The 15,398-nt window shown below is 43.2% G+C and overlaps 1 protein-coding gene across 1 annotated transcript in view; it reads left to right on the forward strand.

Moving 5' to 3' along the window:
* Positions 1-15,398, forward strand: part of SVEP1 (sushi, von Willebrand factor type A, EGF and pentraxin domain containing 1) — a 598,519-nt gene that overhangs the window by 473,462 nt on the left and 109,659 nt on the right. Inside the window, exon 40 of the mRNA XM_063914219.1 lies at positions 1,841-1,996. Within this exon, the coding sequence (XP_063770289.1) occupies positions 1,841-1,996 (156 nt within the window). The remainder of the gene's footprint in view (positions 1-1,840; positions 1,997-15,398) is intronic.

The raw sequence follows: 15,398 nt of genomic DNA on the forward strand, positions 1-15,398 counted from the left end.
AAAACATTGGAGAAGGAGTAACTCATTTACCTGTCTCCTCTCTGTCCTCCTCGGCAGCTGAGATGTTCCATTACGGGTGCGGCCGCCGAGGAGCTTCACTCACTGCAGTGTGAAGTCTCACGAGATTTGACATTATCTCGCGAGACTTCACACTGCAGTGAGTGAAGCTCCTCGGCGGCCGCAGCTGTAATGGAACATCTCAGCTGCCTAGGAGGACAGAGAGGAGACAGGTAAATTTGTTGCCCAGGGGCCCCCACAGACCTTAATCCGGCCCTGCAGCCAAGTGAAACTGACCACTACTTACTGCTTTGCTGGGCCCGCCTTTGTTGTGTCCATGGGTGAGCTTCTTGTACCTGCACAGTGCAACAGTATAAATATACACTAATAATAGTATATGAATAATAAAAAAAATCTTTATAAAGTATTTTTATAAGGATTTTCATATGTTGTCAGCATCCTGAGATGGTGATAAGAGAACATATATTACTATGGTAAATTGTAAGTACAGACAATGAGCGTGGCTGAATCGCAGATGGGGGCGCGCTGCAAAAAATGTCTGCCTCTGCAAAATTTGTTAAATACAGTAGGTCAAGGGAATGGAAAATAATCCTCACCTGCAGAGGCAGGCAGTAGCAATAGTAGTGTTATCACCATTCCGTAGCTCTTAAAAACATTGGGCAAAATAAAAAAATCCCTCTCGCCATAAATTATAAAACAACTACTGTGTACCAATGATATCATTTTTTTGAAGTCGCCTTATAGTTCTATGAACCAGAGTCATAGCCAGACATTTTAGCATCTTGGCAAGAGAGAGCACCAGTGAAGTCCACCTCGTATTTCCTGGCCAGGGACAAAAATACAGTTTTACTACCATGTTCGGCATGTTTTCAGCTAAATCTGCACAGAAATAAGCTGCCACTTTCGTATATATATATATATATATATATATATATATCCCCTATTCTACAAACAAAATTAGAAGAACAAACTTAGACACAGCAATTAAGAGATCAGTTATGTCACGTTGTTGTTAGTAAAGCAAAACAGTGACACCCAAATCACTTTATAAGATAAGTGACAATTTATTCTCTTCTTCAGCTTTATGTCATCTCTTGAAGAACACTGTCAGAGTTATTTAATTAAGTTAGCTTTGTCTGCGTTAGAGCATACAAATTACCTCAAGACAAGTTGTCATGCGGGGAATACAGTAGGGTTCTCAAACTAGTGATAGATAGATAGATAGATAGATAGATAGATAGATAGATAGATAGATAGATAGATAGATAGATATTTTGATTTTGAAATATAGGAAGTTCATTTATTTTGCATGATCTTTTATTTTATTTTTTTCATTTACACTGACAGAGTCTGTACATCTTTCAATTTATGTCAGTATTTATTTGTGTCCCAGAATATATTACCGTATTTTATTAACTGTATTTCATGTCATATACAATAGTATCATTTACTTTAATTTTGTGGACAAAATGTATTAATATATTTTTTATATGTACAACAAAATGAATTTTGTAGTTAAACGTTATCTTTAAAAAAATGACTGGACCGCACATTGGTTATTTTCTGATGGTCCCAATGATTAATCATATAACTGTATCTCACTAAATTGGCCATCTAAATTTGTAGCCAAAATTGACACTTATACTTTAATATATAAGATGTGGCTGCGTGGTGAGGGTCAGCCTGTTGTGTCCTGCGTAAAATATGAATTGTATAGCTCCATTGCTACACATATACTGTATGTCAAAAACTTACAAGAAATATAACATGTGACATATATTGAATTCAGTTCATAAGATAACATATTTATTTTACCGTTTAGACTGATGGTAACTGGTTACCTCCACTGACTGATGAAGTATGTTCTCCTGTATCGTGTGAGAAGCCGGCTGCTCCTGATCATGGCGCAGTGTTTGGCACAAGATTCCTATACAAAGATACTGTTTTGTACCAGTGTGATGCTGGCTTTGAAATACATGTAAGTAAATATATTGTTCAACTTCTTAACTCATTGGTGGCACTGAAATGTTGATAATGGTAGGCTGATTAAGGTTTCCTCTTAATGCCCCTTTAGTACACGCCTTTTCATGGTGGTCGTGTACAAGTGATGCCCATGTAGCAACTAACTTCTCACAATCATCCTGCTTAAACATTGGTAGTGCCTCTACCTGTATCTTCACAGGCATCAGGGGCAATGGCAGGGTCTTCTGTCCGCCAGAGACTGATGCAGGGAAACTACTCACCCAATACCACTAACCTTTTATACTCAACAGTATATTTATTTATATTAAGTATAGAAAAGTTGGTGGTAACCTGTGAACCATCAACAGCAGCAACAATCACAAGAATGGGAATTTGAATCGCATACAGTTAGGCTACGGCCACACATAGCGGCCAAGCGGGTCCCGTTCAGCGGGATCCGCTTGGCCGCAAGGAGACTGCAGGCGACCACACATGTGCGGCAGTCCCGCCGCCGTATCCGGCCGCAGCATGCTGCGGTCGGGCTGGATGAAAGGACGGCGGGATTTCAATGTGATCACATACTTTTCAATGTATGTGTTCACACAGTGGGGGTCATTCCGAGTTGATCGCTAGCTGCTGTTGTTCGCAGCACAGCGATCAGGCTAACAAATGGCATTTCTGCACATGCGTATGCACCGCAATGTGCACGCGTGACGTACGGGTACAAAGGCCTTTGTGGTTTTGCACAGGTTCTAGCAACGTTTTCATTCGCACTGGCGGCTGCAAGAAGATTGACAGGAAAGGGGCATTTCTGGATGTCAACTGACCGTTTTCAGGGAGGGCTTAGAAAAACGCAGGCGTGCCAGGGAAAATGCAGGCGTGGCTCTCCGAACGCTGGGTGGGTGTGTGACGTCAAAAGCCAACCCTCCAACGTTAGAATCAACGCACACAAAGAGTAAGTCCAGGGCTGGTCTTGTTTTGCATAAAATGTTTTTGCACAGGCGTTCGCACTTCTGCAAAGTGAAAATACACTCCCCGGTGGGCGGCGACAATGCGTTTGCACGGCTGCTAAAAACTGCTAGCGAGCGATCAACTCGGAATGACCGCCAGTGTGGCTGTGGCCCACTGAAATCTTGTGTGTCACTGGCCGTATCCTGTTCTGTGGGATCCTACAGAACAGGATCTGTGTGCACACAAAACCCCCATCCCGGCCAAGCGGGAACCGCTTGGCCGCTATATGTGGATGTAGCCTTAGATAGCAATGAAATAGAATAATCTTACAAGTAGATCGGGCATAGGAAAAGAGATACTAGATAATGCATGGAAATTAGTTGATACTGGTAATAATCAGTGTTTGAAATGACTTTCAGATTTTACATATCGGACTGTACACATGAAACAAATCTCTGGCAACGATATTTACAATGCAATATTGATGTCTAGCATTAATCTTCAAATGAAAAGAGTAATAATATGTAATATAGAAAATGGATAAGAAGAGAATGTAGAAAAGAAAATACAAAATTGTAGAAAAATCACCATTAATGGGAAGAATTGTAGCAACAATCGATACACTGGGCCTAATTCAGATGCGGTTGCAAAACGGCTACTGTACGCAAATCGGTCTATGTCTTCTTACTGTCAGTGGTGCCAAGAGGGGGGGGGGGGGTACAAATTACCCCGGCCCAGGCCTGATAGAAGAGTCCAGTGGGGTCCCCGGCCCCTTGCTCTTACCTAGCAGCTGCAGCTCCTCTCCTCAGACAGGCACACGCTGCTGTGTGCTGGGCTGCAGTGTGGTCATAGAGGCGCTTAAAGTACCGTTTTTTTCAGTATTTTTCTCTAAGGGTGCATGACCACGCCTCCTGTGATTAGGCCACGGTCCCTTAAAAGTACCTGGGGCCCAGCCACGCTCTCTACTGCCCTGCTTACTGTGCATACGTCTGAGCCGCAGTGTGCAAGTGCAGTGGGTGACTTGCAATAGTGGTCACATTGAGGAATTAGTTGCGAAGTGAGTGACGGGTAGACCTCATTTGTGGGTGGTAATGGGGATTGGTTGGGTAAACACAGGCATGTCATGGCCGTTCAGATGGCGATTTCTGGGCATGCATAAATTGGCATTTGCATTCTTACCACTGGAGAGCCCTCAGCATCCCTGGAAAGCAGCTTAGCTGGCACATCTACAGAGGCACTAAGACTCTGCGACATGACCCAATTTGTGACAATGATACCGATGTATCAGCATCGTCAGACGGAAATTATGTGACAGCAGTGGGCATCCCTATGCTCAGGTTAGCTTCTGCCCTTATTAGCATATAATAAGAAATGTGTACAGCAAAAGGAGGAAACAGCAGTAGCAAGCACAACCACATCTGAATTAAGCCCGCAATTTGCACCAATGACTTCCTAAACACCAAAACCATAAAAGGTATACAGCAGTGCAAATATGACGGCCCAGTCCAGTATGATGTACCATTATACCATTCAGAATTTGGCAACCAGTATGCCGTACCCCCGAACCACTTTGCAGCCACCATTAGATCCGAACTGCGCCACCAAGCAAGACCATCATGCTCAGCTGTGTGACATCCTCTCCTTCTTGGCCAGGGTTGCTGGGAGCAAGAACTGTTGGTCTCTGCTCACTCGCACTGGTAGCAGCTCTCCTCAGAATCAAGAGCAGCAGGCAATGCCACTGGCCACCCACAAACCTACCAAAGCAGCTATGGTGGTCTCCATGCCATCAGGAAACGGCTCCTCGGGGAGCTCCAATAGCAGCCTCCCCCCATCCAAAAGCAAGCCAGAGCCAGCAGGCAAAAGGCGAGATGTGCTTGTTTACTGGTAACAGGGATTATTCCTGTTGATAAATGGCTGGTGCAGCCAATGAAGCGGCGGCTGGAGAGGAAAATGTCTCCAGATCTGCCTTCACACCCTGTACCCAGATCTGCCTTCCCCCCTGTCCCCAGATCTTCCTTTACCCCTGCCAGTATCACCCCTGCACCTATACCTGCCCTCACCCCAAGGCAGTGTTACCTATTTGTGCCAGATCTGCCCTCACCTCCTGCCAGTGTCACCCCCTGTACCCAGGGATCTGACATCTGAGGGACACAGGTGTAGGCTAAGAGACGCATGGGAGGGGTTGAGGCTGGACATGGACAGGTGGCTGGAGTGACAGGGCAGGAGGCTGTTTAGAAGGATGCTGGAGAGACACAAAGGTAAAGATTTAAAAAAAAGTGACCAATGAAAAGATAACCGTATTCATCTTCAATGAATGGAGCACAGAATGGTTTAGTAAACAAATGATGTATTACCTATAAATAAAAATACCCTTCATTGAACATTATAGACATGTAAAGCATATAAAAGAACTCTCAAAGAGTTGTTTGCATGAAACCACTGTATGTATGTAGTAGTAGTCATGGGTTCCAGTGCAGCTCCTTTTGGATGTTTCTTGGTTCCCACAATGCATACAGGGCTTCTGATGTTCTGCACCAGCTTATTACAACGTGCTTTGTGAATGCGCAGGACCCTCCATTATAGCCGGTGCGCTCCACCTGATTGACAGGCCAGGAGTGCACAGCCGATCAGGAGAGCGCTATGACGTGGCGCTCCCTAATTGGCTGCCGGGTCCTCTAGTGATAGAAGTCACAGGGGGTACAGGCATTCGGGTAAACATGGATATCCTTTAGTTCGAGGGTTCGGTTTTTTGCGTTTTTTTTTACCCATTGATGCCTACAGGGAAAGAAGAGGACCGATCTACACAGGATTCTAGGTGAGTATATTGGGGTTTTTGTTTTTACAGGTACCCTAATGGATTCTACATGGACATGGAGACCGAGGTGCTGCATGGGACACTAGGTAAGTATGTGTGAGTGTGTAAGTGTGCATGTATGTGTAAATAAACTTTTACTATCACGGTGTGTGTGTGTGTGTGTCTTGTCTTTTTTTGAGTATTTATTTTGTTGTAGAACTACAGGTACCAGTGGGCCCGTTAATTCCCCACATGCTGGTACTTGTGGTTCTCCAAGAACCAGCATGTGGCGGAGACTTGCTGGGACTTGTAGTTCCACAACAAAAAACAATATTAATTTATTTATTTATTTTACACAAAAAGCTATTAAGTCGCCACCCTCAGTCAAGGGATGGCGGCCATAGCCCCGGGCTTCATTGCTGGCCCTTGGGTGCCTGGAGGGGTCTTTATTTTAGGGGTCCCCACTCCCCCAGGGAACCCCAGCCAGGGGTGACTAGTTGGGGGGTTTGTGATGCTTTGGCTGCAGGGACCTATATAAAGTGTCCCTCGGCTAAGGCATCACCTTCCTGGCTAGTGGAGCCCGGTGCTGGTTTCAAAATTACGGGGGACCACTACTTCTTTTGTCCCCCATATTTTTGAACCAGGACTGGTCCAAGAGCCCGGTGCTGTTTGTTTAAAAACAGGGGACCTCCAGTCAATTTGTTCCTCATATTTTTGCAAACAGGACCGGCTCAAAGAGCCCGAGGCTGGTTATGCTTTGCACATCGTTTTTATTTTTTTATTTTTAACACTTTCTTTACTTTTATAGACAGAAGCATGCACAGATCTTACTGATCTGTACATGCTTCTGACTAAGTAATAAAAACATGGCCTAAAAACCTCATGTTTTTATTACTAATAAGTACATGTTTCCTTTACTAAAAATCGCCAATAATCGCATGTGAATTCCGTTTTAACCTTAAAATTTTCACCCTATTACGTTTGCGGTTTTTAGTAAAAATTGTAATTTAAAAATGTGCGGTTTGGTGCAATTTTTTTAGACACCTAAAAAATCGCACCCTATTACATCTAGCCCTAGGTGTGATATTAATAGACTAGTTTTTTTCCAATATAATATCAATTTTACTTTCATTCAGATTCATTTCAGTAACTTTGCTAATACATATAAAAGATGTCTATCTCCTGAACTTTTTCATGCTCTATTAGACTGCATAGACCGAAGCCTCGTCTGTCTTAATAAAAAGTTTCTTCCTAACTTAGAGCACTTTGCTTTGTCTTTCTAAGAGTGCATGTAAGGTGGACCTGGATGTGAAGTAAGATCCTTCCTTTCAGTGTTATGTACACGCCCAACACCACATCCTCTACTCAACATCAGTGTTTTCTTACAATTCCCTAAGCAAAGTTATGAAATAACTTCTTTTATAAGTTTGTGTGAGCAGCACGTCTTGCCCATGATAAATATATGATATACTGATTTACATTTATTCCCACATCTCTACATGTACTGACTTGGAGATGCCATAATGACCTCCCTCTCTAGTTTTTCCTTATTGTTGTGTATAACATATTCTGAGAGCAAAGAAACTTCTTTCGTAATGCTTTGTTTTTTTTATGTGAAAAGTAGGAAGAAAGCATAAAGGTTTTTGGTATAGTCAATGACTTGGGAAAACAGAGAGATTTTCTGAGGAATACAGTATGACAGTAACAACAAATACATTCTTTACTGAGTAAGCTGGGATGTTCAGAGAAGCAAAAGTACTTTTTTTATTTTTGAATCTTTTATTATGCATTTTAAATACAATAAAGTTTCTTACTTATCAACACATTTAAGAACATAACATTTTTATACACTGCTCATATACCTGGATCCAGTTTTAAAATGCAAGCATTACTGCATACTGGTACTGTGAGTGCTGTTAAGGACATACAGTATACTGTAAAGTGGATACCACCATCTCTCACTGGCATAAATATAAATGTTGAAACACTTCAAGTAAAATAACACATTATTTTTAACCTAACTAATGAAAGTTGTTAGAACATACATAATAGACTCTAAGTATAGATTTACTAAAGCTTCTAAAAGTGAAAAGTAGTGGTGTTGGTCATAGCAACCAATCAGATTCTATCATTTCCGTATTGCACCTTGGAAAAATGATAGAAAGAATCTGGTTGGTTGATATGGTCAACACCACCACTGTTCATTTTTATAAGTATCAGTAAATGTATCCCCAGGTGCCATCTTACATAACCTATATTACTGATCACTCTTTATATTGCAGTAAATTACTCATACCCTCGATTTGTGTGGTATACTCTAAGCTCACATTATACTCAAGAGGGGGTAACAGCAGCCATTGAGATGAGTGGGGAAGAGCTGTAGGGAATGACAGGCGATTATTGGTGGTCAGTCAAGACACATTACCATGCTTATCTCTACATTTATAACATTTTCCAGTCGACTTATGTTACTCTGATTTGTTTCTGAAGGTAGAGAAAAATAACTGGCTTGTAGATACAGTATCTCGACATACTGTAGTCCCTATGTTGAGTAAAACTTGGGTGCTACTTTAACGATGTCTTTGAGTCTGATATTATCTCAGATTTTATGTCACTCATAAAAGCAGGTGTTGGAAATGGATTGGTATCTATGTACCGGCGCCCATCATCCTGGCGGTCAGAATCCCAACCGTGGGATGCTAGGCACCAGAATGCCGGCAGCGGGGTAAGCGCAAAAGAGCCCCTTGTGGGTTCGCTGCACTCAACATGCTGTGGGCACGGTGACACACGCTATTTATTATCCCTCCAGGGGTGTCGTGGACACCCCAAGAGGGAGAATAGGTGTCAGTATCCCGGTGGCCAGGATCCCGGCGCTGTGCTCTCCTCCGCTCACATAGCAGAGGGAAGGAAGCGGTGAGTGACAGGGGGGCTTGGTGGTCTTATATCTGGCACTGTGGGGCATGTATCTGGCACTGTGGGGCATGTATGGCACTGTGGGGCATGTAACTGGCACTGTGGGGCATGTAACTGGCACAGTGGGGCATTGTATCTTGCACTGTGGGGCATGTATATGGCACTGTGGGGCATTGTATCTGGCACTGTGGGGCATGTATGGCACTGTGGGGCATGTAACTGGCACTGTGGGGCATGTATCTGGCACTGTGGGGCATTGTATCTGGCACTGTGGGGCATGTAACTGGCACTGTGGGGCATTGTATCTGGCACTGTAGGGCATGTATGGCACTGTGGGGCATGTAACTGGCACTGTGGGGTATTGTATCTGGCACTGTGGGGCATTGTAACTGGCACTGTGGGGCATTGTATCTGGCACTGTGGGGCATGTAACTGGCACTGTGGGGCATGTATATGGCACGGTGGGGCATTGTAACTGGCACTGTGGGGCAATGTAACTGGCACTGTAGAGCATGTTTCTGGCACTGTGGGGCATGTATCTGGCACTGTGGGGCATTGTATCTGGCACTGTGGGGCATGTAACTGGCACTGTGGGGCACTGTATCTGGCACTGTGGGGCATTGTAACTGGCACTGTGGGGCATTGTAACTGGCACTGTGGGGCAATGTAACTGGCACTGTGGGGCATTGTATCTGGCACTGTGGGGCATGTATCTGGCACTGTGGGGCATTGTATCTGGCACTGTGGGGCGCTGTATCTGTCACTGTGGATCTGACACTGTGTGGCACTGTGCATCTGGCACTGCGGGGCACTGTGTAAAAAGGGGACTCTGCATGCATACTGTTCAAAAATTGAATGAAGGTGTGCTGAGAGACGACACAAGGGGTAGGTGATAGTGTGCTGAGAGGTGACACAGGGGGTAGGTGATAGTCATGTTGGCACACCCCATTTTCAGTGGCCACACCCCTTCTGGTGCATGGCCACACCCCTTCTGATGCGTGGCCACGCCCTTTTTCCGTCCCATACGTCTTTTTGTATGTGTGTGTTTTGTGTTTTTTTTGGGGGGGTGGCAACTCTTCATCTTGCCCCAGGGCTCCGAAAACCCTAGTTACGCCTCTGGCCTGCAGATAATCCTCTATGCTGTCCCTCAATATACCTTCCAATATTCTACCCACTATAGAGGTTAAACTAACTGGTCTATAGTTACCAGGAATATTTTTAGTTCCCTTTTTAAATAAAGGCACTACCTCAGCTATGCGCCAATCCTTTGGTACCATGCCTGATCTAATTGAACTATGAAACATCAAGTATAGGGGTTTTGCTAGCTGTGACCTAAGCTCCATAATAACCCTCGGATGAAAACCATCTGGGCCTGGTGATTTATTAATCTTTATGTTGCTTAGTCTCTCCAGGACTACTTACTCACTTAAACAAGCATCAACCCAAGAGTCATTACCTTCACTATTTTTATGCATTACTCTCACCATCTGATCCTCCCTGGTGAATACTGAGGAAAAAAATTGTTCAGTATTTCCGCTTTTATTTTATCATCGTTTATCAAAGCTCCCAATTCATCTTTTAATTGGCCTAAATTCTCCTTCTTTAACCTTTTACTGTTTATGTATTTATAAAACTTTTTAGGATTGGTTTTACTCTCTATAGTGATTTGCTTTTCGTTTACAAATTTAGCTGCGCTTATTACTTTTTTGCATTTTTTATTGCATTAATTATAATACTGGAATGACCCTCCATTAGATTTAAATGTTTTGAAAGCATGCCTCTTTTTAGCCATTGCTTCTTTGACCTCCTTATTAAGCCACATTGGTTTGTGTTTAGTACTCATGCATTTATTGCCCATGGAAATGAATTTGTGAATATTGCTATCAAGCAACCCTTTTAAAGCATCCCACATTTCTGTTGTGTCTTTACAATGAAACAAAACTTTCCACTTAGTGTCGTTTAGTGCCTGTCTCAGCATATTGAAGTTAGCTTTTCTAAAGTTAAATATTTTAGTTGTCCCCTTATAGCTATGCTTCTTGAAACTGATGTCGAATGTGATCATATAGTGACCACTGTTTCCCAAGGTCTCCCCAACTTTAGTGTTTGATATAATGTCCACATTATTGGTAATAACTAGGTCCAGAATAGTTTTACCTCTAGTTGGGTCCTCGACTAATTGAGTCAAGTATTGATCCTTTAATGTATTTAAGAACCTGCTGCTCCTAGTTTTTACACATGAATCGTTACTCCAATTAATATCAGGATAGTTAAAATCCCCTTACACTAGGATGTCCCCCTTTCCCGCAGCTTTTCAATTTGCTGGAAGAGTTCATCATCATGTATGCTAATATCCGGTTGCTTGTAGCACGTGCCAATGACTACATTCTTTGCTTCTGTGCCCCCACTTGTGATCTCAACCCATAGCGACTCCACGTTATCCCCTGCCCCCTCGTAAATACCATCTATTAAGTTTGGTTTTAGAGATGGGTTAACAAAGAGACATACCCCTCCTCCCCTTTTGGTAGCCCTATCCCTGCTGAAAAGAGAATATCCCTCCAAATTCGCAACCCAGTCATGAGATTCGTCCCACCATGTTTCTGTAATACCTATAATATCATACTGAGACTTTGATACAAGCCGTTCCAATTCCCCCATTTTACCTGATAGGCTTCTTGCATTCGCAAGCATACATTTTAGATTAGCATCTCCCTGGCAATTTTGTTTTAACGGTATCTTACCTATATTTACAAGTGCCTTTGTAGAATTACCCTTACCGAGTGTTATACACCTCCCTCCCTTTCCACCCCATCATACTTAATGCAGCTTTCCTTACTACTATCTCTATTTGACCTACAGTATTAAGACTTTCTAAACCCCCCTTCTTCCCCCTCCCGATGTTAGTATCTTCCCTTATGCTATGGACATCATTTTCTATATACTGTATAGTTGAGCCATATTCGCCTTTTAGGTAATAAATTGGGAATATCTTGGGCAATACCTGTGTCAGTAATTCCGGTGTCAATACCCATGCAAATACCCTTGCCGGTTGATCTTACGCTCCCCCCTTTTCCACACCCAAATTATTCACTACCCCATCCTTACTGTCCTCACTGTTTGACCCGTAGCTTCTAGCTAAACCCTCCCCCCAGGCTCCTAGTTTAAAAGCTCCTCCAACCTTCTAACCATCCTACCCCCCAGCACTGCAGCCCCCTCCTCATTCAGGTGCAATCCATCGTGACAAAAAAGATGGCACACGACTCAGAAGTCCGCTCAGTGTTCCAAGAACACAAACCCCTCCTTCCTACACCAATCTCTAAGCCACACATTTACCTCCCTGATCTCCCTCTGCCTCCCTGGGCTAGCGCGTGGTACTGGTAATATTTTGGAGAATATTACCCTAGATGTCCTTGCCCTTAGTTTCTTGCCTAATTCCCTATAGTCTTTCTTAAGGATATCCCACCTACCACTAACTTTGTCATTGGTGCCAACATGCACCAAGACCGCCGAGTCTTTACCAGCCCCTCCCAACGATCTATCTACCTGGTCCGCGATGTGCCGTACCCGAGCACCCAGGAGACAACAGACTGTACGGCGATCATGGTCCCAATCATGATTGCCCCGTCTGTCCTCCTGATAATAGAATCCCCTGTCCTCTTGATAATAGAATCCCCTAGTTTCCTATGTTCAGAGAAGCAACAGAGTAAAAGTAATGGTGCTTTCTTTCTTAAATGTCAGTATTTTATGTCAAAATCATACTACATTCACACAAGTTATGAGAAAAAATATAATTTTCCTATTTACATTTCAAGCACATACCTATCTCCGTCCTTACAATACAACATATTTTCTCTGAGCTTCAGAAACATACTGTAGGTCATACTGTACTTGTATACTTTTTGGACTTTTTCTCCAGCTGCCTATCATCAAGGCCCTGGAGTCTCTCAGACAACCTGCACAGTAAGCAAGTGTAATATGAGCTCTATTGATTATACCAATGTATGCCTCCTGTAACTTAGATGCACAAAGGTATTTAATTTTCTTTTCAAATTAATTAAAAATAATTTCTGGGTTCTCTTAGCTGGGGATATTATTAATCCATGCTTTACACATCCTCTACCAACATATTTTATTATCCCAGTTGTATTTTTAAAAAAAATAGTTTTTATTGAGTATAATCACAATAAATGGGAATACAGAAAACATAAAAGGAGAAGACAAACAGGGAATCACATAGCAAAAAAAAAAAAGGAAGGAGGGGCAATGTAAGACACTGTTAGCTAAATGTATTAAAGCAACATGCAACGTCGGGCCGGACACTGGCTACCCAGATCGGAGCTATATGCTCTAATTAGGCTGCGCTGGTCAGTTCCTCCTGGTTGAGTTAAAAACAGCCAAAGATGGGCTGGTGCGCAAGCACAGCTGCGGCATCCGTTCCCATGGGCCTCTGCTCTACCTCTAGGATTACAGCCAGCAGCTGCTATGACTGCAGAGCACCTAAAGCAAGTCCAGAGCAACACATGAGCTACCGGAAAGGACAGGGGCGGCTGCGGCTGGCTGTTATGTTAAGGACTGGAGATTAAGGGATCTATTCATGAAACAGTGAAAAGAGTGGAGAAGTGAGCCAGTGGAGAAGTTACCCATGGCAGCCAATCAGCTGCTCTGTATAATTTTATAGCATGCAAACTATAAATGTTAATTCAATGCTGATTGGTCACTTTTACTGCTTCATGAATAGACTCCTAAGGAGGAGTGTGTGTGTGTGTGTGTGTGTGTGTGTGTGTGTGTGTGTGTGTGTGTGTGTGTGTGTGTGTGTGTGTGTATGTAGTATGGTGAAAACAGGGTGCAGAGTTGAATACAGCGTAACTCTGCACATCACTGGCACAAGTAGGAGGGAGTGTGTCAGTGATACAGTGTAGGCAGCTCAGGAATCCCCCTTTCACAGGCAGGACTGTAGAGGGCAGGATGGTCGCTTCTTTAAAACAGTCTTTGTAATAGCGGCCCCCTGCTGCAATGGATCACACACATGTGCGCAGTGCTCCCGTTTCTCTCTTGCCCACTATGCCCGTTAACACAAGCCCAGTAGTCTGGTGTCTGTTGTGTTGTGTGGTATTATAGTGGCGCCAAACCCCTGCTGTTGCTGGCCACTCCAATTCCTTGCTCCAGCCTTTGATGTCTCTGCTGTCCATGAGAGGAGGCAGAGCTCAGCAGCATGTAGAGAAGAGGCATCATATGAAGAAGGATCCTGCGGCCCCCTGCGACCTGGTTGGTCCTGGAGGAGTGTGCTGTTGGTATTGCTATGACCAGCTCTGAAGGAGAAGTGGTGTTTTTCTGCTCTGCTGGGTCAGAAGGGCTGTTCATTTTGCACAGTTTCTAGAGACCCATCAATATTGTGTTTATGATAATTGCATAATGTATGAACGGCATGAGGTATCAATTTCTTGTATTTTTTATTCTTTGTTTCCTAAAAATATTTTGTTATATTGTGTCTTAGGAATTCAAGCGTTTTTGAAACTAGAAAGCTTAGCACGCGCTATCTATAATTGTTTATTTCCACCAAAACCTGGATGATGTCTTGACAAACAATGATGAACAGTGATCACCTGGTGTTGTCATAGAACTAGCTTAAAGCTATTGTGCATTGTTCACATTTTTTTAAATTTTCATAGTTGTGATTAGCTGGTATAATTGATTCTGTTATTTAATAAAATGGTATTAAGTGCATTAATGAAACTCTATAGCATCCAAATAGGTTGAGGTATGGGGTCTGGGAGTGGTGGTGAGTGAGGGATATTATTGTGGGCGAGGTGTAGAGTGAGCAAGAGATATTTCTGTGTGCGAGGTACAGAGTCAGTGAGTGATGGTAAGCAAGGGATATTTCTGTGGGCGAGGAGATTTGAAAAAGCTCATGCTTTTGAGAATGGGATCTCCTGCCTATCCCTTCCCTACCCCATTGTCCCCTACAGACTCCACCCCCTTCACAGACTCCACACCTATTGTAGGGCTGCTTTCAGAAATTTCACAGGCTGGTCTTCCATCCCAATCTGCCGCTGATTGTATGATAGACTTTGCCAATAATAGAACCCTGAATACCAGCGTTACTCCTGATTTTCTCAGCTAATGGCTGTATTTCTAGCGCAAATATCAGAGGGGAAACGGGCAGCCTTGGCAGGTACCATTAGTAATGATGAAACTGGATAACAGACTATCGTTCACATAACTATCTCTTATATCCCAGGGGGAAAAAAGGGGAGGAGATCTAACCAAGAAATTGGCAAAATATCACTTTTCCTAACTGAGGGCAAAGTCCGGACAGTATGAGATCTGGAATAGGAAAAATGCACATGGGAATAAAAAGAGAAATCATGTTCTGTGGGTTGTTTAGTTCTCCAGACATCAAATAAATCATACTCCAGGAGTCAACGGACACCTTTAGCAAAATCATGGGACTGGTGCAAGGAGGGGGAGGTAATGTAGATCTAGATTTATCAAATGAGGGGTCAAGGACCATAATAAAATCAGCCATGATCATCACAGCATACTGTTCCGTTAGAGTAACAGAACAATGTTCAGATATCAAAATAGCAACCAAAGCCTTTTTAGTAGGGCCATTAGCCTTAAAACAATATGGGAATTTGGGATTAGTAAAAGTAGGAGGAGCCGACTGTTTAAAATGGGTGTCCCGGACAACTACTAGTTGGCCTTTCAACCTATGAAAATGCTGTAGAGACATTCTTCTCTTCTGAGTGAAATTAAGGCCCTC

This window comes from Pseudophryne corroboree, chromosome 1 (genome assembly GCF_028390025.1).
Source record: "Pseudophryne corroboree isolate aPseCor3 chromosome 1, aPseCor3.hap2, whole genome shotgun sequence".
Classification (NCBI taxonomy): domain Eukaryota; kingdom Metazoa; phylum Chordata; class Amphibia; order Anura; family Myobatrachidae; genus Pseudophryne; species Pseudophryne corroboree.